Source organism: Acomys russatus, chromosome 13, assembly GCF_903995435.1.
Source record: "Acomys russatus chromosome 13, mAcoRus1.1, whole genome shotgun sequence".
Classification (NCBI taxonomy): domain Eukaryota; kingdom Metazoa; phylum Chordata; class Mammalia; order Rodentia; family Muridae; genus Acomys; species Acomys russatus.
The window spans coordinates 69,046,240-69,069,278 of NC_067149.1; the positions used below are offsets into that span (position 1 = coordinate 69,046,240).

The 23,039-nt window shown below is 44.4% G+C and overlaps 1 protein-coding gene across 1 annotated transcript in view; it reads left to right on the forward strand.

Moving 5' to 3' along the window:
• The window catches only part of Stk38l (serine/threonine kinase 38 like), a 62,146-nt gene that overhangs the window by 23,510 nt on the left and 15,597 nt on the right, over positions 1–23,039 (forward strand). Inside the window, exons 2-3 of the mRNA XM_051155606.1 lie at positions 12,913–13,057; positions 14,482–14,533. Coding sequence (XP_051011563.1) covers positions 12,913–13,057; positions 14,482–14,533 — 197 coding nt within the window. The remainder of the gene's footprint in view (positions 1–12,912; positions 13,058–14,481; positions 14,534–23,039) is intronic.

Here is a 23,039-nt window from a genome sequence, read left to right on the forward strand (position 1 = left end):
CACATCGTATGGCAGCCTGCAAATCAGCAGACTTTTTATGTCTACTAAATGAGTAAGATTTAAAAATCAGAATAACCGTAGAATTCACGTTAAATAATTGTTTTTGTGATTTAAATTTTTGTGAAGCAAGTTCTGCCCTAATCCCTCTGGAATAATTTCCCAGGTGTGTGTGTGGCATTAGTTTTTGCCTCTTGGAGGGAGACAGAATGTCTATTCTATTCACTTAACTAAAAATAACTCCCCCACCTTTTTTTTTTTTTTTTTTTTTTTAACCAAGCCTAGTGCTGGTAAAATTTCTGACTCAGTAATTTTGGGAAGAACCACCTCTTTCCATAAATAGGCAAGCACACACACCGGGTCTTCTGCATGTATTAGTAAATTTCCATCGTGTCAGGAAGCTGGGTAGACTGGGTGGACTCAGGACTCATGGAACAGGGACTGGCCGGTCAGACTGTGAGGACCCAGGTCTGGCCAGGCGCTGGCACTGTGACTACGGTGTCCTTCACCAGCCCCGGCCTTCATGAGCTTTAGCTGTCACCAAGTATCTATTGCCACATGGCATGCGCTGGGCTAAAGCTGAGCTGCCTTCTTGTGTCTGGCCCTGCCGCTCCCGGCTGCCCTGTTCTGAAGTGCTGCTGTGGTCAGAGTCACCGTCCTGCGTGTCTGCATGGGTTGTTAGTCTTCCTCTGCTTCAGTCATACTGTAGACTCAACACACTGTGCTTGTTTCATGCCTCACTTACTCTTCTCTGCCGAGTACACCCGCAGTTATATGGCGTGACTATCGTGTCAGTCTTACCCACTATTAACTTACCTGATTTGTGTTACTACCGTTGCTCTGGCAACCCACATAGCATGCAAACACAGAGAGGTTGGTTGCTTTGTTATCCAGCTATGTAGCCCAGGCTAGCTTCAAACACTTAGTCTTCCTGAAGTACTGTGATTGCAGGTGTGTACCCTCACCCCTACTCACTAGAGAGTTTTAAGTACACTGTTTTGTTTCTATAATTATAGCAGACACTGTTGGTTTGTGTGCAGCTTTTAGAAAGGGCTCTCATTCGGCTCCGGCTCCCCTAGGTGGTAGAAACACCCGGCAAGGGAGCCAGAATCAGCCTGACGCTGGAGTGGTGGACCACAGAGTCCAAATTTTTGTGGGAAGGTGCAGCTGAGGGCAGAGGTGAGAGGATTCCCAACAGATGCTGAGAAACATCAAAGAGTTCTGAAAACAAGAGCTTGATCTCATGTGGTAACACCGAGAGAGGAGGCTTGAGTCAGTCGGCCATGCTCTGCAGTTGCTCACACCAATCTAGTCTTAATGTCATACTTTTTTTTTTAACCTCAGCTGTCTCTCCAGCCCTTTTTTGTTTGGTTATTTGGTTGTTTGTTAAAAGACAGTCTCACTCATGTAGCCCTAGCTGACCTGGAACTTGCTATGTAGACCAGACTGACCTTGAACTCACAGCTTCCCAAGTGCTGAGCTTAAAGTCTTGTGCTACCACTGGGCTCCTCATCTACTTTTTAAGAATGTTATTACATTCTTTAAGATTATTTATTTATTTATTCTATTTTATGTTATGAATATTTTCCTCTGTGTGTGTGTATGTATGTTTGTACATACGTATGTGCCTGGTGCCCATGGAAGACAGAGTTAGGTATCAGGTATCTTGGAACTGGAGTTCTGGAAGGTTGTGAGCCACCCCATAGGTGCTGGGAACTGAGCCTAGGTCCTCTGCAAGAGCAGTCAGTGCTCTTAACTACTTGAGCCATCTCTCCAGCCCCTTCTGCTTACATTCTTATGATGGGTTAGTTTGTGAAAGCTTGGATTTGTTGCTTTTGTGTAAGTTTTACAATGGAAAGAAATGAGAAAAATAAAACTGGTTGCCCAGAACTTGATGTTAAGAACAGCATTCTCTGCTCAGTGTGGGAGGCTTTCTGGGGCTAGGTAGGGCTCAGGGAGGATTGTCTGCTTTGTTTCCCAAGGCCCCAGTTGGTCTCCACAAATGTTCACAATACATGGCTAGTTCTATAACTGGTAATGTAACTCAGCCTGTCTCTTCCACCCTGAATTTGAAAGTCACCTACTTCATACACAGCAAAGATGAAAGAACACTGTGCACAGTGCACGTTGGGCACCGTTCCTGACAGGCCAGCATACGTTGCTGTCACTATTTTATCATAAGACCTGTCAGTGCTGGGGCGCCCTCCTTTTAAATTCTCAAATAGCAATTTCAGATATATGCACATTTCAAGAGTTGGCATATCTACAAATTAATTTCTTGAGTAACAGTAGTTCCTCCCTTAGCAAAATGGATGGACATTTAAGAGCTTACAGTTGTGCAGTTAAAGATAATCAGAGCCAGTGTGCACTCCAGCCCCACCCCCCAGAGCCGGTGTGCACCCCAGCCCCGCCCCCAGAGCCGGTGTGCACTCCAGCCCGTCCCCCAGAGCCGGTGTGCACTCCAGCCCCGCCCCCCAGAGCCAGTGTGCACTCCAGCCCCGCCCCCCAGAGCCAGTATGCACTTCAGCCCTGCCCCCCCAGAGCCAGTGTGCACTCCAGCCCCCCCACCCCCCCAGCACTGGAGCAAAATGCTTGATGCAGTCAGGATTTTCATTTTCATTGAAAATATGAGAAAACAAATGACTTTGACTTTGAGTGGAAGAGAATTAGGTTAGCTGTAACAAGAACTTTCTGAGCACAGGCTGCCAAACAGATAAGAGGAGCTGCTTTTTCAGTGCTAGGAGACAGCACCTGCCCGAATATTCTTCCCTGTGGACCCCTGAGACTGTTGGGCAGCTCAGTCCTGAACTTCACCCCTAGCTCTGGCAGTGGCATCTTTGCCGAGATCCTATCTCCCTTCAGTGATGACTAAACTTCCTGCTCAGACAGTAGAGCATTCAGAAACCTTTCCCTTGTTTTGATAAGTGGATGAGGCCACAGAGCATAGACAGTGTCTATTAGAGAACTCTGGAATAGTTTCAGGGGCTGTGACAGGAGAGGCCTTGAACGTGCTAAGCAAAGCCTGCTGCCCTGGGAGGATGCTTGGGTGATGACCAGCAGAGCGTTAACTAATAAGTAAACAGCCTGGAGAGATGACGTAGTGGGTGGAGCTCTTGCCATGCAAGTGTGAGACCCTGAAGTCAGACCCTCACCCCATGCAAACCCAAACATGGTAGCTTGAACCCTGTTACCCTAGCTCTCCTGCAGTGAGTTGGGACATGGACAGGAGGATCCTCGGGTCGTAACCAGCTAGCCTGGCATAGTCAATGTGAACAGCAAGGAGAGCCTGCCTCAAACAAAGTGGCCAGGGAGGCCTGGCATGCACATTCACCCCTCCCCACACTCATACCGACCAAAGGCATATATGTTTATACACACATGGTAAGTTACATATGCTGGCTCAAATAAATGACTCATAAACTTTTAATATTTGGTACCCAAATCTTAATTTACAACTATTTTTACTTAAGCTTTTAAGTCTGTTAATTATGTGTAGTAGTTTTGATGTGATGCTGTGGATTCATGGGAAAGTACCCATTCTCCTGAAACAAGGTCCAGGAGCTCGGGAAAGTACCCATTCTCCTGAAACAAGGTCCAGGAGCTCAGACTTTGTGAGTCTTTTCTCATTTTTGGAACACTGAAGTTACTTAACTGTTAGCATTAAGGCACAATTTCAGTTACTTAAATGGGATGTGATAGTTATTGTGGCCAGATGTGCTCTCAGTCTCTGACAGAGAACGAACTTTTCCATAGGAAAGTGGAGCAAAAGACTTAAGTCAGGCGGACAGGCATGGCAGTGCACACCTGGAGGCCCAACACTCTGGAAACAAAGGCAGGCAGGTCTCTGGGAGTTTGCACTCAGCCTGGGCTACATGGGGAGTTCCAGGCCAGCCGGATCACAGTTAGGCCCTGAAAACAAACAGAGCCACGGTTCTTCTGTAGCGGCCATCTGTGGCTTTCCAGACGCCTGGGCTTACTTTCCTCTGAGCTCTTCTCTGCAGGATGGTCAGTGTCCTTTGCCATTGCCTGTGCACTTAATTGCCAGCCGCGGTGGGAGCGTCACTACAGGCTACTACACAGCCCGCTGCAGCACCCCTGTCTGTGCACTTGCCAGCCGCGGTGGGAGCGTCACTGTATTCTACTACACAGCCTGCTGCAGCACCCCGTCTGTGCGCTTGCCAGCCATAGTGCGAGCTTCACTACAGGCTAATACACAGCCCACTGCAGCACCCCTGTCTGTGCACTTGCCAGCCGCGGTGGGAGCGTCACTGTATTCTACTACACAGCCCGCTGCAGCACCCCTGTCTGTGCACTTGCCAGCCGTAGTGCAAGCGTTACTACAGGCTAATACACAGCCCGCTGCAGCACCCCTGTCTGTGCACTTGCCAGCCGCGGTGGGAGCGTCACTGTATTCTACTACACAGCCCGCTGCAGCACCCCTGTCTGTGCACTTGCCAGCCGTAGTGCAAGCGTTACTACAGGCTAATACACAGCCCGCTGCAGCACCCCTGTCTGTGCACTTGCCAGCCGTAGTGCAAGCGTTACTACAGGCTAATACACAGCCCGCTGCAGCACCCCTGTCTGTGCACTTGCCAGCCATAGTGCGAGCTTCACTACAGGCTACTACACAGCCCGCTGCAGCACCCCTGTCTGTGGGCCACAGAGCTTGTCCTCCATGTATCTGGGCTTCACTTCTGTAAGGTGAGGGGCTTTGTCACTTAACAGCAAATAAGTGTTGGCTTTCTGTAGGCAGGACTGGCTTTAGAAATTCTTGCCTTGTGCTCAGCTGTATTTTCATACTGGACCCTGTAGAAGAATCTAGAAAATCTAATAGACTTGAAGTCGGGTATGGCTTTATGGAGGGTTTCCTGAGGTCTTAAGTTTAATTGAAGGGTGCCCTTGATGACAGCCTGATACACAGTTTATTTCATTCTAGGTAGTTTTTTCTTCCCATGTATATTTTCCAAACAGTCCAGGTTGTGTTCTGAAGATTAGTGACACTGAAGCCTCACTAAACTGCCTCAGTGCTGTTCAGGGCTCAGTGTCGTACCCTTCAGATGCCAATAAAGAGCCCATTAGCAGTTTTTAAGTCTTAAAGATTTGTGTGTGTGTGTGTGTGTGTGTGTGTGTGTGTGTGTTAATTGGACAGGTCCCTTCTGGATGATCTTGTCAGGGTAGCTGACATTGAGGTCCGTGTACTCAGCACAGTGCCAGTCACAAGTCCCATGTGCCCACTTTTAGCTGGAAGCAGCTTCTTCAGTCACTTGTGATGGCCAAAGTTTCTTTGGAGAGTTAAATGACTCAAAATTAGTAAAAGTCACTCATGGCTATTTAGGTTTTAGCCTATATGTTTGATGATACTGTGTTTAATTTTAGTACTAATTTCTTGCTTACATAAAAGACCCTTGACTTCAGAATTGTTTAGCTAGTCTGATCATAAGTTTCAGTTGAAAGAATTAACCACAAATTCATGCCCTGTCTCTGAGTGTGAATGACTGTGTGTGTGTGTGCATGTGTGAGTGTGTGTGAGTGTGTGTATGTATGTGACAGACAATGAGTGTGTGTCCTGTTAGAAGTTCACTTTTAGGAAAGTGAACAGCAAGTGTCCCCAGATGCCTGGCTGAGTCACCTGTGCAGGCCTGTTCCCAGCTGGCTCCTCCCCCCATAGGAGGTCACACCACCTCTCACCACTCATCTCTGGTTCCTGCCTTGTCATTCATTGGTTGTTCTCTCTTCACACCAAGCCCTCAGTTTTAGCACGGTACCTGCGTCTGGTCTGTCAGGCGAGGCAGCAGGTTCCTCTTCAGACCTAGAACTTGTATTTGTTTCTCTTCTCTCCATGTTAGAATTTCCCTTAAATACACTTGAAGGTAGTTGAGCTCGGGTTTGTGCCGTCCTAGTTTGTGACTTTAACGTAAGCCTCTGAGTCACTCACTGGCAGCGAAGGCGCTTGAAAAGGCGGTGGTGATTTGAGGCATGTAAACAATGCAGTTTGTGGCTACTGTAAGAGACTGCTTTCCTAAGGGAAGTCTGGGACGTGACAGAAAAACTCACTTCAGCATTTTCCTCACTAGTCACCTTTTTTGTCTTTAGTTCTGTTCCATGATGTGCTCTTGTCATAGTTCTTTGGTTCACAGAACAAAACCCAGGTCAGCTGTGTAGAGGGCCTCGGCTCCATGCCGTGATGCAGGCTCTATATAAGGCCTCGGCTCCAGGCCATGATGGAGGCTGTGGATAAGACCTCGGCTCCATGCCGTGATATAGGCTGTGGTATAGGGCCTCGGCTCCATGCCGTGATGCAGGCTGTGGATAGGGCCTCGGCTCCATGCCGTGATGTAGGTTGATTCCTTTCTCGGTCCCACTGCTGACACCTGGAGGAGCACTCTCCTTCACTGCAAGGAGCATCTTGTGCCATGTTAGAGTCTCTATGCTTTGGTTGGTTGGTAACAGTGAACATTTGTATATTTTAAGCTCTTTTTATGTCTTGTCTTTATCAAGGTCTTTGTTTGCAGATTGGTGTTTAAAAGCTGTATATGCATCTATATACACTTAATGTATGCAGTGGATGAACACGCACTGGCTGTCTGGCCTCCTCTTCTGTGCCTGGGAAGAGGCTGTGGCTGGCTGCTCCTCCCTTGGGGAGCCAGCAGTGTGGGGATCTGCAGCTTCAGGAATCTACACCACAAGTCAGACTGGATTAGGAGACTTCACAAGTGGTACTGAAAATGCTGAAGTAAAACTGACAGGTCCAGCAGCTGCTTTCTGCCTTTGAAGCTGCTGGTAATGGAGCACGCTCTGTTCATAGACATGCATGTCTGTGTCTGTCTCCATCGCTCAGCTGACGACGCTGTCCTTCACTGTTGCTGCTGCTCCCTGATGACTGGGGGTCACTTATTAAAGTGAGCAGGAGATTAAAGATCACTCCTGTTATGTTTTTCAGTTGTGGAATTCTAGGCTTATGGGTTGTATTCTGCCTTTTTCTGGTTTTAATACTAGTGTTAAGTCAGTTAAAGGTGTGATTTTGCAGTGTAATAGCTGCTGACCTGGATCACTCTTTGAAAAGCTTGAGGGCTTCTTAGTTTTTGTATAATCAAAAATGTAGACTGTGTCAGGTTAGCAGAGAAGAGTTCTTCCTTGTTGAAGGAGAGAACGGGGCTGGGCTTACGCACACCCGTCTCAGAAGGTTTTCCTTGTAATGTAGCCACAGCTGTAGTGAGAATCTGGAATTTTGGCTTCTTTAACAAACACAATAGTAGTATAAGAATATATTTTAATCCGAGGTGTGTGGGTGTCGGACTGCTTCAGACCATCCACCGCAGCTGGATGTGATTTGCCAGCCGCAGATGCTTTCTGCAGCTGTGTGATGTTTGGAGTTCTGGGAACTTTTCAGAGGCTGCATAAATGCTAGGCCCAATAGGCAGTGTTGGAGGTTGGTGGAAGTTAGGGGAGCTGGTGGCAGTTGGTAGTCATGCTCAAAGAAGAAAGAAGTTAGATTCACAGAACTCTTGTTGGGATTTAGACAGCAGAACTATATGGCAGAATCCACAGTCACACCATGCAGCAGGTGTCACTGGAGGTGTATTAAGGGAGGGGAAACAGAGAGTGTCCCTGGGTGAAGAGTGGTGGGAAAGAGGGAGGGAAGGGGACTGTCCTTTACAAGGTGATGCAGCTCAGGCGGCAGTAGAAGTGTGTGCTATCTTGGCAGCTGGTGATGACGTGTCCTGTCGTCACCAAGTCCCTGGAGCTGGCCGTGGAGGTGCCTGATCGTGAACCCACAGAGTAGCAAAACCCAGCTACGCAGCACCATGTGGTTTTGTAGCTTTGAACCCATGAAACTATATGTCACTAAATTCAAGTAGATTGTTCACAGGGCGTGCGGAATGCCTACCTACTGCTGCCAGTGTTGGTCACAGAGGCGACGGGCAGCATTGCTCTGACCTGGTTTCTGATCAAGCTATACAGACTTTCAGGCGTGTCCAACAAGAATGGCAGGAACATGCTAATGACAACTATAAAGTGCCTAAAACTACTGTTTCATTGACATTGGGTTTTGGAGTAAAGTTCATTACGTCATCTGGAGGCTTCGTCTGCTTGCTCCTTTATACCAGAGTCTCAAGCGTGTGTCTGAGGACCTCATCTGTCTCTGCATCTCTGATGTAGGGGCTCTCTAGGGCCTGGGGGTTGTTTTACATTTCCCTTGCACATTTTTGTGTTACACAAGAATGCTTTCAAAGGTCTGACCAACCATCTTCCTTTCTCCCCTGGCCCCCAGACCTGCCCCTAAGGGAGACTGCCCTCTGGCCCAGCACTAGCAGTGGCTGGGGCCCCAGGGAGCCAGAGATCAGTCCGTCTTTGGCCACGCCCCTCAATCCATCCGGAAGTCACTGAATGTTCATGCTGAGTGCCTGTTCTCTCTGGACACCAACCTGGTTTCCTGGCAACAGTCCCGTCCTAATTCAGAGCGCTCGTTCGCTGGCCTGCAAGGATGGAGCACTTTGTGCAAGTTGCAGGCCCTGCTCCTCCTTACTGCTTCTCTGTGTTGTGTGCCAGTCTTCTGTAAGCTTGGTCAGCATAAAGCAGCTTCCAGAATTTGGTTGGCTACCGGATCTTGCATGTTGGCTGCCTGAGCAAGAGTACACTCTGCGCCTCCCCGCTGCAGCCAGCCTGCTTCCTCCCGCGCTGTGCCTCCCCACCCCTTCTCCAAGCATTACTTACAAGCCATGGAATCTCATGATTCATGTCACCTCTGGGATTTTTGTTTTGTTTTGTTTTCAAGACATGGGTTTTTGCCCTGGCTGTCCTGAAACTCAGAGATCCACCTGCCTCTGCCTCCAAAGTGCTGTACCACTACCACCTAGCTCATTCTGTGATTTTAAATAGGCCTTTTGAAAAGCTTGTTTTTTCCTTAGCTTTGTGAAAGGCTTCTGTTGGCTCTTGCCTGGCTTTTCCTCTGGGCTGCCATCTTCTGGACACTTCTTTGCTCATGATTGCTTGTTGCCACCGAAAAAAAGCATCCTACGTGTTTAAGGATTTCACTTGGTTGGAGCTTTTAGGGGCCCTTGTCCCCAAAATAGTGTTTGTTGAGAAAATTAGCCGACATTTGCTTCCTTAAGCTTCGAAGGTGTGTGAGCCCATGTGTCCTGAGGAAGCTCTCTGGGACACTCCTGCAGATGGCATGCCTGTGCCCTTGAGGGTGAACATGTCTTGATGTAGGAAAGCTGGCAAGCCCTGCCCCAAGCAATGTCCTTTACTGGAAAGCTTTGAATCCTTGGTCCTTCCTCTCTCCTTTAAGTCCTCACAGCAGACATGATTTAGAAGATGTTGGTTGTGTGACAGAGCCGTTTCTCTTTCTCAGCTCTTAACCTTTTCCACGGCTGATCTCAAAACAGAGCGTGAGCCCCAGGATTCTGGGGTTTTATTTGATGTCTGAGGTCTGAGCTTCCATCAGAGATGGTGCTGAGAGCCACAGCCCGTGCTGCCAATGAAGGCCACGTGGATGCCACCTGAAGCCACGTTGATCCGCATAGGCTGGATTACTGCCTGGGACCATATTGGTGTCTGGCTGTGCCATGGAGGCCACGTTGATTCTGTGGCCTGTATACAACAGAGGGTAGTGTTGGTTTGTGGTCTGCATGGCCGCCAGAGACCATGCTGAGGCCAGCAAGCTGTGCTGATGCTAGAGGCCATATGGATGCCTACGGTCCATTCTGTCGCCAGAAACTGTAGACATCCACGATCCGTTTGCCCCTGAATGTAAAGGACAAGGCAGCTACTTCTGCCGTGGTGTCTGTGACTGCAGACTCAGCTGAAAAAGAGAGCCGTGGAAGGCTTCTGTGACAACGCCTACCCTCACCACCCTCCAAAAAAGAAAAGAAAAAAAAAAATAATAACAGTATAAACAGGAGGCCATTGAAGAAAGCCTTATTAATTGTGATGATGATGCTGAGGTGCTGCTCTCCACAGCTGATGGCATCTGCCGGGGTGCGGGTGCTGGGGTGCTGGGCTGCGGGTGCCGGGGTGCGGGTGGGAAGGGCTTGGTTTTCTTTAAGGGGCTGGCCACTGGGAGTTTGACCATGCTCCAGTGGGCAACACAAATTGGACTTGTGGGGGGTATTACTGAGAGTTGGGGGGATCTGAGAGGACTGGGAAGTGAGTGTGATTGGGATACATTATGTGAAATTTTCAAATAATAAAAATATTATGTTGGAAAAATTAGCTTTACTTAGGGTTCAGTTAAAGCAGTGGAGTCCTCACAGATCTTGTGGCCGTGAAAACTCTTGAGGCACTTTCTATTACTGTTGTTATTATTATTATTAATTTAAAAAGAAGTGTTGTTATTACATTGTGCAGCAGTTTATTTTTAAATGAAGCTACATGCAGTGCTTACATAGGTACTTTACCTTGGTATGAGCAACCCTGACTTTCCATGGATTTCCTGGGCATTAGCCTCATGTGGCCTCAGAAAAGCCTGGGAAGTCAGCAGAGCACAGGTTGCAAACCCTCTGGGGAAAGGTGCCTGTGTTCAGGCCTCATGATCTGAATGGGATTATGTTGAATGGTTATTAATATTTGATATTGATTTATTATTTTAATAAATCAGCAGTAACTCTTTAACCAGCTTTATACCCAAATAACCACACAGAGAGACTAAGATATATTTAATTAGCCTAGAGCACAATGCTGCACAATAATTACTGCATCCCAAACCTTCAGGCTATTATAGTTTCCTCCCATTCAGATTTCCCACATTATATTTGCCTTTTACTCTTATCCTAGGTCCGGCTCATTCCTCCTGGTGCTTCCCTGTCCTCTCCATGTGCCTCTCTCCCCCCCCCCCCCCCACTTCCTCCTGTTCTTTCTCCTCCCCTCACTGCACCAGGATGTTCCACCCTATTCTCTGTATTGCTCAACATTGGCTAGTTGGTTTTTATTGGCAATACAGAGAACAAATGGTGACATATTTACACAAACTTGAGACAGGAGATACCTAGAGTAAACATCACAATGCAGTGTCCAGGATTGAAACCAGATAGTGGGGTAGAGAAGCCAGCATTTGATGAGCAGGGTAACCTGTGCACAGTCCACAAGAACGTTATGCCAATAGTATTAGAACTGTATTTCTGACCCTTAGTGTCAGAGAACCTTGCTCTTTCTAACTCTCTCATCTCCTCTGATGTTCTGATTTATAAAGTGGTTTCCTTCATCATTACTGTCTGCTCTGTGTCAGAGATGATGTGGTGGTGGATGTTCAAAGGAGTTAGGGAGATAGTGCCCAGAGAAGTGCTAATTTAGAGCACTGGGCAGGTGTGTTGGGCTCACCAGTGCATGAGCTGTGCAGATGCAGAGGCCGCCCACCCAAGAACAAGCAGTGCCTTGTCATAGAGAAGGTTAGAGACAAGGTAGACCCACAGAGGACCAGCAGATTCCCACACTCCTAAGTGATGTCAGGGAGGTCATGTGAGGGACTGTAGGCAAGAGGAAGACCATGGTTAATGCTCAAAAGCAAGCTGAGGTTGAGTCCTAACTCCCGTGTGTGATCTTGGCTGAAGTGGAGGCTGCTCTAAGTCCTTGGTCTAGGAATGCAGTCCAGTTGTCCTGATGGCCATCCTGGTGTCAGCCAGCTGCGCTCTGTATCTAATTGGTGTGCTGTGTGCAGGGAAAGCCATGGAAGGTTTTAACAAGGGCTGGAGTCAGCCTGTCATGGAGAATCAACCGCTCTCAGAAGAACAGCTTTGTAGTGGGTTGGAGGCTTGTGTAGTGCACTGTCACTTTTAGTTAATGACACAAGAGAAACGAGAGTTCATCATGGTTAAATCATACACCTCTAACCTGTGCCTGCCCTGCCTCCAGCTCTGGTCTACGGGCAGAGCCCCTTGTCTCCCTGTGTTTAAAGTGGCAGGTGCTAGAAGGTTTGTGGGAAATACTGATCAGCTGAAGGGAACCTGGGATGCTCACCTGACAAACTTTCTTTTCTCTTGTCCAGACTGGTCTGTTAGGACACTCTTCAAGGCACCAAAACTCCTTTAATGTATGAGCTACTCTTGCTTTTTTGGCTTATCCAAGCCTGCGGTAGGCAGATGCTGCAGAAGCAGCACCACAGTGCCTGTGGGGTTGTCGTTCTGTGGAGTAGCTGTTTACCAACCTCCTTGCCTTCCTAAGGGTTAAAATGATCTTCACACAAGTGGTTCCCAAAAGGTGCCACTTGGATGCCGCTGAGTGGACATACATCCATGCATTTGAGCTCCATTTGAAAATGAAATGTGCCTCATAGTCTGGAAAAATATGCTACACCTTTGCCATCCCAGTAGCCATTCAGAATGGACAGAGTGTTCATGACCCTTTGCCTAAAACATACACCTGCATGCACATACGCCTGCATGCGTGTTTGGTAGACATCCCAAGTCTCACAGGGTTTGTGCAGCAGAAGCTATGCTTATAATTGAAACCACATTCTATCTTAAGAGACACATTTGTTGGGAATGTAACTGTTGGCAGAATCTTATAAAGTTTCACATGTGGTCTGAAAAATGGGTTGATGCTGCCTTGTTTTGAGCACGCCACATATGGCCTTTTGTGAGCTAGTGTGTCTGTTAATGTGTGGACGGCCGCTAATACACCTTTCCATCATTGACTGCTGGGCTCGCCGGGGCTGAGTTAACTTCTTTGGCTTTGGGACCAGTGCACCTTTTGGGGGCACTTGGGTATTACATGTGTGAGCCTCCATACCTGGCTCGTACCTATTTATTACTAGTTTTGCATTATTTATAATAGGAAACCTGGGTTGTGAACTAATAGAGTTATCCTTAGTAGAAGTCTAAAAAATTTCAAGTTAGATAAAATAAACGGGAAGGTTGATTTTGTTTGTTTGCTGTTTTTTTAACTGCTGAAGAACTTGCTTTTAAAATGTCATTTCAGTTCCTGTTACTATGGCAATGACAGCAGGGGCAGCAACTGCCTTTCCTATGAGCAACCATACCCGGGAAAGAGTGACTGTGGCCAAGCTCACACTGGAGAACTTTTACAGCAATCTAATTCTGCAGCATGAAGAAAGAGAAACCAGGTACGGTAAAGGCTAAAAGTTGACTTAGATTCCTGTGGCTGGTTGGGATCCCTGGTCTTTGTGTTGTTTCCTGTACTGACAGTACACCTGTGTCTGTCTGTTACATCGCCTGGGCTCCCAGAGCCCTGTGCACACATGCACACAGGCCACTTGTATCTTAAACAGATCTTTCCAGCTGGGGCACTGTGGTAAGCCCTGTGCTTCCCTGGAGAGAGTTACTGTAGAAATCACTAGTGCATCACACCGCGGTGCTGGCCTGTGTCAGTGAGAGAGTTACTGCAGAAGGTAGGGTGGCATTGCAGTTTGCCCCAGCTGTGGTAAGGGAGCTGGTGCCCACAGATGCTACATGAGAGAGTGGGGAGTGAAGGGGGGACCAGAAAGGACACGTGTTTTGACTAGGGCGTGGGAGAACTTCCCAAGTGACATCTGAACAGGGCTCTAAGGGAAGAGCACTGTCCCCATGTAAGGGGAAGGAGGGGCTGCAGAGAAGACTCAGCAGATCCTGGCCATCCTGGACTGCAGCTGCTCTGCCGCATGGCAGTGTCACAGGCCAGCCTGGCTTCTGTCACTCTGGTAGGTGAAATCTTAAGTCCTTGACTCCATTTGGGTCAATGCAGGCATGCTGGTCTTCTTGCATAATGCAAAGATAATTAGAATGATTTGTCCAGATACACAGTTACAAAAAAACCCAACACTGTAGACATGAAATACTATTCACTTAAAAGTGAGTGGTAAAACGTGTTCCAGAGCCATCGTTACCATCCACAGCCCTCTCAGAAAAGCTTGACAAAACTAACTTCATGTTCACAAAAAAACAAAACAGAAAAAAAAAAAAAAACCTGAGTAACAGAACTTGCTCATTCCTAGAAAAAATACAATGTTATGACTGATGGCTATGATTCTATATGTAAATGACTTTTCAGTTTCCTAAGAATTTTAATAAAATACATGCACTTGCCACCAGTCTTTCCTGAGTTGGGAAAGTGAAGCTTAAGACTCATAAAGGTCATTTCATACGGGGAGATAAAACTGTAAAGCTTTGGTCAGGATCAAATGCTAAGTCTCAAGAAAGAACACTGATCGTGGTAAATAGCTGACTCTTGGCTCAATTTGAAAGATTTTCTTAGCATAGCCCAGTGCTTGGCTTGGATAAATAACTGTCTTTCTTTCTTCTTTTTAAAAAGATTTATTTATTTATTATGTATACAATGTTATGTTTGCATGTACAACTGCATGTCAGAAGAGGGCACCATATCTCACTATAGATGGTTGTGAGCCACCATGTGGTTGCTGGGAATTGAACTCAGGACCTCTGGAAGAACAGCCAATGCTCTTAACCTCTGAACCATCTCTCCAGCCCATATCTGTATTTCTTAAATGGAAATGGGAGCATATTTTAAAAGTCTACGTTTTCTTTGGAAAAGGCAGAAGAAGTTAGAAGTGGCCATGGAAGAAGAAGGACTGGCAGATGAGGAGGTAACGTAACCAACTCCGCTAACGGGAAGGGCCAGTGAGCTCTTAGCAGTGTTAGTTGGCTGTGGGGGTTGCTTGTGGAGGTTTCTCCATCTGAGTATGGCTTCTTACGGTGTTGCTATTGTGGGTACCTTAGGAGGAGATGGCCTTTGCCCCCAAGAACATACATGTGTTCATCACCATCTCAGCATCATGAGTGTGTGGGACAGGATCAAGCACTGGACACCTTCCATCCACCTGTTCTGGGTGTGTGGGACAGGGGCAGGCTCCAGACACCGTCCCTCCACCTGTTCTGGGTGTATGGCACAGGGGCAGGCTCCAGACACCATCTGTAGTTCCCTCTTACATTTTTTTCTGAATATTTTTAAACAGTTGACTTGAACTCTAGGTCCCCTTGCGTCTCGCTGGCGAGTGACTGTCTTGAAATGGTCTCTTCCTCTCGTCCCAGTTTTTCCACACTCTGAAAACAAGCCTGGGTCCCCATCCATCCCTCCTGCATGTTGTGGTTTCAGGGAGGTCTTGGTGCCCTCCCTTCATGGTCTCAGATGTTTGAATGCTTGGTCCCTAGGTGGTGCTGCTTTCTGGGAAGGCAGGAGAGACTTGCAGGAGGTTTGTCACTGCAGGTGGGCTTTGAGAGTTTAAAGACCCCTGTTTCAAGTTTGTTCCGTGCTTCCTGCTTATGGTTCAAAATGTCCGCTGCCGTAACTGTGCTCATGGACTAGTCTCTGGACCGAAAGGCCTGAGTGGACGCTTTCCTAGTGGCCTTGGCCATGCAGTGCAGGCCTCTGTCTCTCCAGCCTTAGCTCTTGGCATCCCATCCAGCTGACAAGGGCCGAGTTCCTGTAATTTCCCTGCTTATTTCTGGCCCTTTTCACATTTTATTTCTGCCGCTTGAAACTCCTCTCTAACTGCAGTTATTCCTCAAAGAGCGTAGGTTGTTGACTCTGTTTCTTAACAATTAAACTTTATTATACAACCCAACTAGCTTATACAAGAAGGAAAAAGGTTAAAGGGACAAAAGAGTGAACCTTCCGGTATCCGTTCCACTGGACGGGTCCTTAGGTGTCTCTCTGGCCCGCGTGCTGGTCCAGCCAGTCCGCTGCTCCCTACGCTCTCCCCGCCAGGCTCAACTTGTTGTTCTCTCCTCCCCAACTGCCTGAGTCAAGTCTCCTTCTCCTGGGTGAGGGTCAATTAGAAAAACAATAGTCCAGCTGGGGTTCCCAGGTCTGCTTCCTGAATTCCAGACCCAGGATAGCTCCACTCAGTCTGTCACAAGGTATTCATGGGGTGCCCCAAGGGTAAAGCCCGCCAAGACTGCTTCCGCCTGTGACAAAGCTTAATCTTTCCCACACATCCCCCTTCTCTTTTAAAAAAATTAAGAACTATATACACACATATACATATATACATAATCATCAGGTATCAAGTACATAACCAAGTCCTTGTATACTTGTTAACCTGAGAGAAAGTATTTCACTATCCTACCAAAGAGAGTCCTTTTCTTTCATGAGAAATTGCAATTATCAATCTATAAATGTGTTTTTAATTCTTAAACTAAAGCTTCTAGTAACACTGTGGCTATCTAGTCTTCAATCCTATCAGAGACCCAAGAAGGAAAATCTATCTAATAAAGGATGTGCTGGCAGGCAACTTCCAAGTTGCATAGGACAGAGAGAGCAGACCGCCTGGATAGTCACCGGATTCTCTCTTTCATTGGGGCAATCAGTCTTCAGCCTTATCGGCCCAAAACATCCAACAAACTGCTTTTTGAAGCAGGAAATCCGACTGTCTGGTCCATCTAGTCTCTTCATAGCTGGACAATCAACTTTTTAGCATCACTGTTGATCATTGCAGCCAGTCAGCCTGTCATCAGCAGTAGAGATAAAAGCAGTTTCTCCATCCAGTGACCATTCTGTCACCTGCGTCTCTTGAAGCCCCCATCTTCAATGATGCAAATGGAGAAGCGGCCAGGAGCAGGTGTCTCTCTCTGTCAGGAAAGCCCTCATCCTTAAATGCCATATTCTGTGGATCTCTGAAGAGTTTGAAGACCAATTCTATCTATTCCTACAGTTATCAACTATTCCTTTGAAGACATATACAAGAAATTAAACAAACCTGCTGTATGACAAAGTAAGTTAGTATCTAGTAGGATTTCTACGTAACTAAATACCAACTTTTATCCCCGATCTTCCTGAACAGTTTTCCTAAGACATTAGTGGTACATGAATAATACATTAAATAAACATTGAATAAAATGAACTTAAGTTTCTAACATACAATATATAATATTTTGTCAACATATAACATACAATACATAAGGCAAAAATGAATGACAATATACAATTTAAATTCTTATCAATGAAGCAAAAGTTGAAGTCTTAAATTTCCATCAATCAAAAGTGTTAAATTTTTATCAATCTACAATATCAATGTAAGATTTTTGAAGTTAGTAGATTCAATAATCTACCTTTTATTCTACAAACATGTATCCTCCCTTCCTTCCCTCCTTTCCTTTAATAGTACAAGGGATAGAAAGTAAGAGAGAAAGAAAGATAGAAGAAAGAAAACCCCAAATGAACTTTTATTAATTGTAACTAACCCCGTTAGGCAAAGATGAGCATTGGTAACCCACCAAAAACACCCATCCCACCTACTGGGAATGGGGGCATCATGTTTTCAAAATTACTTTATGTAGTTTAGGAGAAAAATCTTTTTTGGGTATCTTAGAAAAATAAAATATTGGCCAAGCGCTGGAAAAGCTAGCTGTTTTTGTCTAGTCCTTTTGGGATTGATCCTTTTGGCTAGCCGATTTATTGTTAATATGTATGTAATTTTTGGAAGAAGCAGTAGTGCCAGAGGCAGAAGCTTGATCTTTATAATTGTCCTGTTTTTTGTTCTGAAAGTACACAGACTTTTGAAATCATTAGTACGGATGTTAGTACATGTATAATTTTTAAAGGAAACATCAGTTGAGGCACCTTGATCAAGGTGCCAGAGGCATGTTTTTGGGGTTAAATCACCCATGTTGTCTGTTTTGTCTTTAGTATTGTTTTTTTGTAAATACGGGGCTTTACCTGCATATACACCAACAGGACAGAAGAGGGCATTAGTTCTCCAAGCTGTAAAAAACAATGTCAAGTTGTTAAGACCAGGTAGCTCTTAAGATTTACTTGTTATATGGTCAGATCTAATCTTTATAAGTTTGGTTGGTAGCCATATTTTTTTATTCTCTGTGGAAACATACGCATACCCACGACCCCATCTCAAAACTACCGCAGGTTTCCATTTCATACTTGACAAGTCCTTGTAGAATATTGGTTATCCCAACTCCTCAGTTTTTTTTATCACCCAATGTCTCTCCGCAGCTGACGTCCCTTCATCATTCACATTAAGAAAATTTAGAGTCAACAAAGCGTTATTTAATCGGTCCCTGGGTGTCTTTACCCTTCTCTTTTGTTTAATAAGCATTTTTTTTAAGGTACGATTAGCTCTTTCCACAACTGTTTGTCCTGTGGGGTTGTGAGGAATACCAGTAACATGTTTTATATTATAATACATAAAGAAGTTTTTCATCTTAAGGGACACATATGCAGGAGCATTGTCAGTCTTAATTTGTGCAGGTATTCCCATAAATGCCATTATTTCCAGCAAATGAGTAATCACACAGTCAGCCCTTTCAGAACTTAAGGCCGTTGCCCACTGAAAACCTGAATATGTATCAATGGTATGATGCACATACCTCATTTTTTTCAAATTCTGCAAAATGAAACACATCCATCTGCCAAATTTCGTTCCTTTTGTTACCTCTAGGGTTAATTCCAACAGGTAATGGTAGTTGACTATATAAGGAACATGTAGGACACTTATTAATTATTTCTCTGGCTTGTTCCCAAGTGATAGAGAATCTTTTCTTTAACCCCTTAACCATTGACATGATGTTTTTCATGAAATTTTGAGGCTTTGAATACATTACTTATCAATAATTTGTCGTTCTCTTTATTTTTTTGTGTCAATGGGCCTGGTAAACCTGTATGAGATCGAATATGAGTAATATACAAGGGATAATTTTTGTTTTTGATGACCTGTTGTAGTTTTATAAATAAGGTAGTCAATTTTGTGTTATCAGGAGTAAATTTAGCAGTTTTTATATGTAAAACAACTCTTTTAGCATATTGAGAGTCAGTAATTATATTAAGAGATTTAGGAAAATCTAACAATACCATAAGGATTGTATATAATTTTGATTTTTGAACTGATGTAAATGGGCTTTGAATCACCTTAGTCATTTTTTCAGACTTATAACCAGCCATACTTGATTTATTTGCATCAATGAAAAAGGTGGGTGTCCCTGAGATTGGTGACCTTTTTACAGTATTTGGAAGGATCTAATTAGTTTTTTTTATAAACTGTATACGTTTGTTTTTTGGGTATCTGTTGTTAATGTCTCTCAAATAGTTAACTACAAGTTTTTTGTCAATCTTTATTAATTACCGATAAAGACATAATCTCAGAATCAGTAAGAGGCACCTACAATTTCTGTCGGGTCCATTTCTGACAGTTGGCGTAACCTTATTTTTTTCTTTGTAATCAATTCAGAAATTTTTTTTATGTATGTTTTTAATTTTTTGTTTTGTTTATTGTCAGGAATATCTATTCTATGATCTTGTCTTCCCTTTGTATAAGAAGTCCAGTAGGAGAATGTTTTGAAGGCAAAATAACCAGAATGTAACCAAGTTTAGGATCAATTTTATCTACATATGTCTTTTGAAGTTTTTGTTCCACTAGAATTAACTCTTTTTTTGTCTCAGCGGTTAGACATCTAGGACTGTTTAAATCCGAATCCCCTTGTAAAGTTTGGAACAAGTTACTTAATTCATAGGTAGCTAACCCGATTGTAGGCCTTAACCAGTTAATATCTCCCAATAATCTTTGAAAGTCATTAAGAGTTTGTAATTGATCTCTACGGATTTGTACCTTTTGTGGCCGAGTTTTTTGTTCAGTTATTTTATAGCCTAAATAAGTAATTGAATCTCCTCTTTGTATTTTTCTTTTTTTTTTTACGGTAATCTGTAATCTCCAGCGTGGTAGAATTCTTTGTGCTTTTTGAAACATTTTTTTTACAACACTAGGATCAGAATCAGCTAGTAGAATATTATCCATGTAATGGTATATGATAGATTGAGGAAACTGTTTACAAATTATTTTTAAAGGTTGTTGTACAAAATACTGCCATAAAGTTGGGCTATTTAACATTCCCTGTGGAAGTACCTTCTAATGATATCTCTTTATTGGAGAATTACTGTTTAGAGTAGGTATTGAGAAAGCAAACCTTTCCCTGTCTTTCTCATGTAGAGGTATGGTGAAAAAACAATCTTTTAAATCAATTGTAATTATATGCCAAGACCTAGGTAACAAGGAAGGCAAAGGAATTCCAGGTTGAAGTGAACCCATGGGTTGAATCACCTTGTTTATGGCCCTCAAATCTGTTATCATTCTTTATCTACTTGATTTTTTTTTTTTTTTTTTTTTACCACAAACACAGGGGAATTCCAGGGACTGGAAGATTCTTTGATGTGTTGAGCCTCTAGCTGTTCTTTTACTAAACCGTGACGCGCCTGTAACTTTTTTTTTTTTAAGGGCCACTGTTCTTGCCATACAGGTCTGTTTGAAATCCATTTTAGGGGCAAGGCGGTTGGTATCTCAGCAGTGGCCCCTCTTAAAAATTTTGACACTCTAAACCTGAAGAGTTCTGAGGTTGGACAATGGGCATAGCTTGTGGTCGCCCCTGATCACTTACATGAATCTCTTCCCCAGAAGCGCGTGCCAGTTCACCCATAGTTTCAACCTTGTTTATCTCGGTATTTGCAGGAATAGTAATCTGAGTACCCCATTGCTGTAAGAGGTCTCTTTCCCATAGATTTATGGGAATGTCAGCCACATAGGGTTTTAGCCTCCCTATCTGTCTGTCTGGTCCCACACACTCAAGCCACTGTACACTTTGTTTTATTTGAGATAGCTTACCAATTCCTACAATTTCTGTATAAACCTTCTTAAGTGGCCAGTTTTGGTTCCAAGACTTGTGGCAAATGATGGAGACATCGGCTCCGCTGTCTACCAAGCCTTCTATTTTAATACCATTCAATTGTACAATTAACTTAGGTCTCTGATCATTAATTACTGTTTGCCAGAACACCCGGGTCCCTGTGTTTTCGAATGCACCAGTCCTTTCCACTGCAGCGGCTTTGTCCTTAATGTAAGGAAACAGTAGGAGTTGAGCAATTTTATCCCCGGCATCGATTTTCATTTCTTTTTTTACACATGTCATGGTTTTTATTTTTTCTTTAGAATCTCCGTCTATAATACCGGGATGTACAATAAAACCATGAGAAGTCAGCCCACTTTTTTCCAGAACCATTCCTACTGTGCCTGAAGGCAAAGGTCCAAAAACACCAGTATTTAATTTGTAACATTCAACCTGGGGAGATAGGGTAAGAGACATATTTGAAGCCAGATCCAAGGCTGCACTGCCTTCAGTAGCATGCATTAGATCACTAACACTCAGTTCCCGTTTTCCTGTTGGTTTGTCACTTCTTGACTGGCCAAAGGAATTCGGCTGGCATTGTTTACGGGGGCCCAAGCCGATGGCCCACTTCTGTCGTTTTTTGTTGGCAAGATATTGCCTTGCACATCTCTCTTAGACTGACAATCCCGAGACCAATGTTTCCCTTTCCCACAGCGACTACAGTACCCTGGGAGTCTTGGCACCTCATTACCATCATAACCAGAACTTCCTTGTTCTCTCTTGCGAGTTACGTTTTTTCCTGGGTTATCGCGCCTTTTATCTTTACAGTTTTTTTGTACATGACCAATTTTATCACAATTGAAGCACCGAGTATTAGGATATCTGTGCTCTCTGGCTAAAGCTTGTCCCACAATATTATTTGGATACTCCTGAGAGTTGATATTAACTGTCTCTTTTATCCAGTCATCTAGTGGAGCGCCTCTTTTTTTTTAATGGTCTAAGTACCCTCTTACAATCAGCATTTGTATTCTCATAAGCCATGATAAGTTTTAATGCTTGTTTGTTGTCAGAATCTGGCATCACCTTATCTATAGTAGATCTTAATCTCTGCAAGAATTCTGTAAAGGGCTCCAGCGGTCCTTGGAACACTTTAGTAAACGGAATAGTTGTTTTTTCAGGTTCCTTTACCAGCTCCCAAGCTCTTAAGGCTGTCTTATAACATTGTTTAATCACTTTATCTTTAGCTTGGATTTGTTTTCTAATGTTAGTATATTGTCTTTTACCAAGCAATTGATCTCTATTAATATTTATTCCCTGTGTCGTATTTTTTTGTTCTATTTTTATGGCCTCTGTTTGTCACCATGACAACCACTGTAACTGTTGTGTTGTTTCCAATACCGCTGAAACTAAATTTTTTTAATCTTGGGGAACAAGTCTATTCTGAGTGGCCCAGCTGTTTAACATTTGTTTACCAAAGGTAGAGTGCATACCATATTTGACGACAGATTTTTAAAAATGTTTTAAATCCATCATGTCTACAGGATGCCAGGCCATTTCGTCATAACCCTCAGCACCATTTTGTTTGGGCACATGTCTTACAGTGACTGGAAAAGCTGAAGGTGTCTGGGCGACTGTGGAGGTGTCCTCCACTGGGACATTTACTTCCAAAGACCTTTTGGTCGGTCTGGCTTCCTTTGTCTCTGGTTTCTGACCTTTTCCACCCTTTTTAACCAAAGGTGCCTTCTGCTTTTCTAGCCCTTTTAGTGGTTTTTGTGTGTGTGTGTGTGTGTGTGTGTGTGTGTGTGTGTGTATTTTGTCCATTTGTTCAGTCAAATCAGTAATTCTTTCCAAAAGGACAGAGCTTACTGACTCTTGGGTTTTTTCTGGCTTTCCGGTCTCTCTATTTTCTGTTCTTCATCACTACCAATTACCAAAAATTCTTTTGTTTTCCCATCCCTTTATTTTTTTCCTCAGCCTTTCATCTGTCCAGTCAAATCTGTAATCTTTTCCAAAAGGATAGAACTTACTGACCCTTCTGGCTTTTTTATGTCATTAGCCTTTTTTTTTAATCTTTCTAAGCATGAAATATTGTAATAAAAGGACAATGAAAAAACAGAATTCCCTATAAGTATAATGCAGGAAAAAGTTTTGCAACAGCAGTTGCAACTTTGTTGATACCCTGAAACAGCATTTCTATACTTTCGAATACTGACTCTTCCTCCATACCCTTAGGGACTGTGGAACCCATCGGGCCCCACGTTGGGCGCCAGGTGTTAACTCTGTTTCTTAACAATTAAACTTTATTATACAACCCAACTAGCTTATACAAGAAGGAAAAAGGTTAATGGGACAAAAGAGTGAACCTTCCGGTATCCGTTCCACTGGACGGGTTCTTAGGTGTCTCTCTGGCCCACGTGCTGGTCCAGCCAGTCCGCTGCTCCCTACGCTCTCCCCCCCAGGCTCAACTTGTTGTTCTCTCCTCCCCAA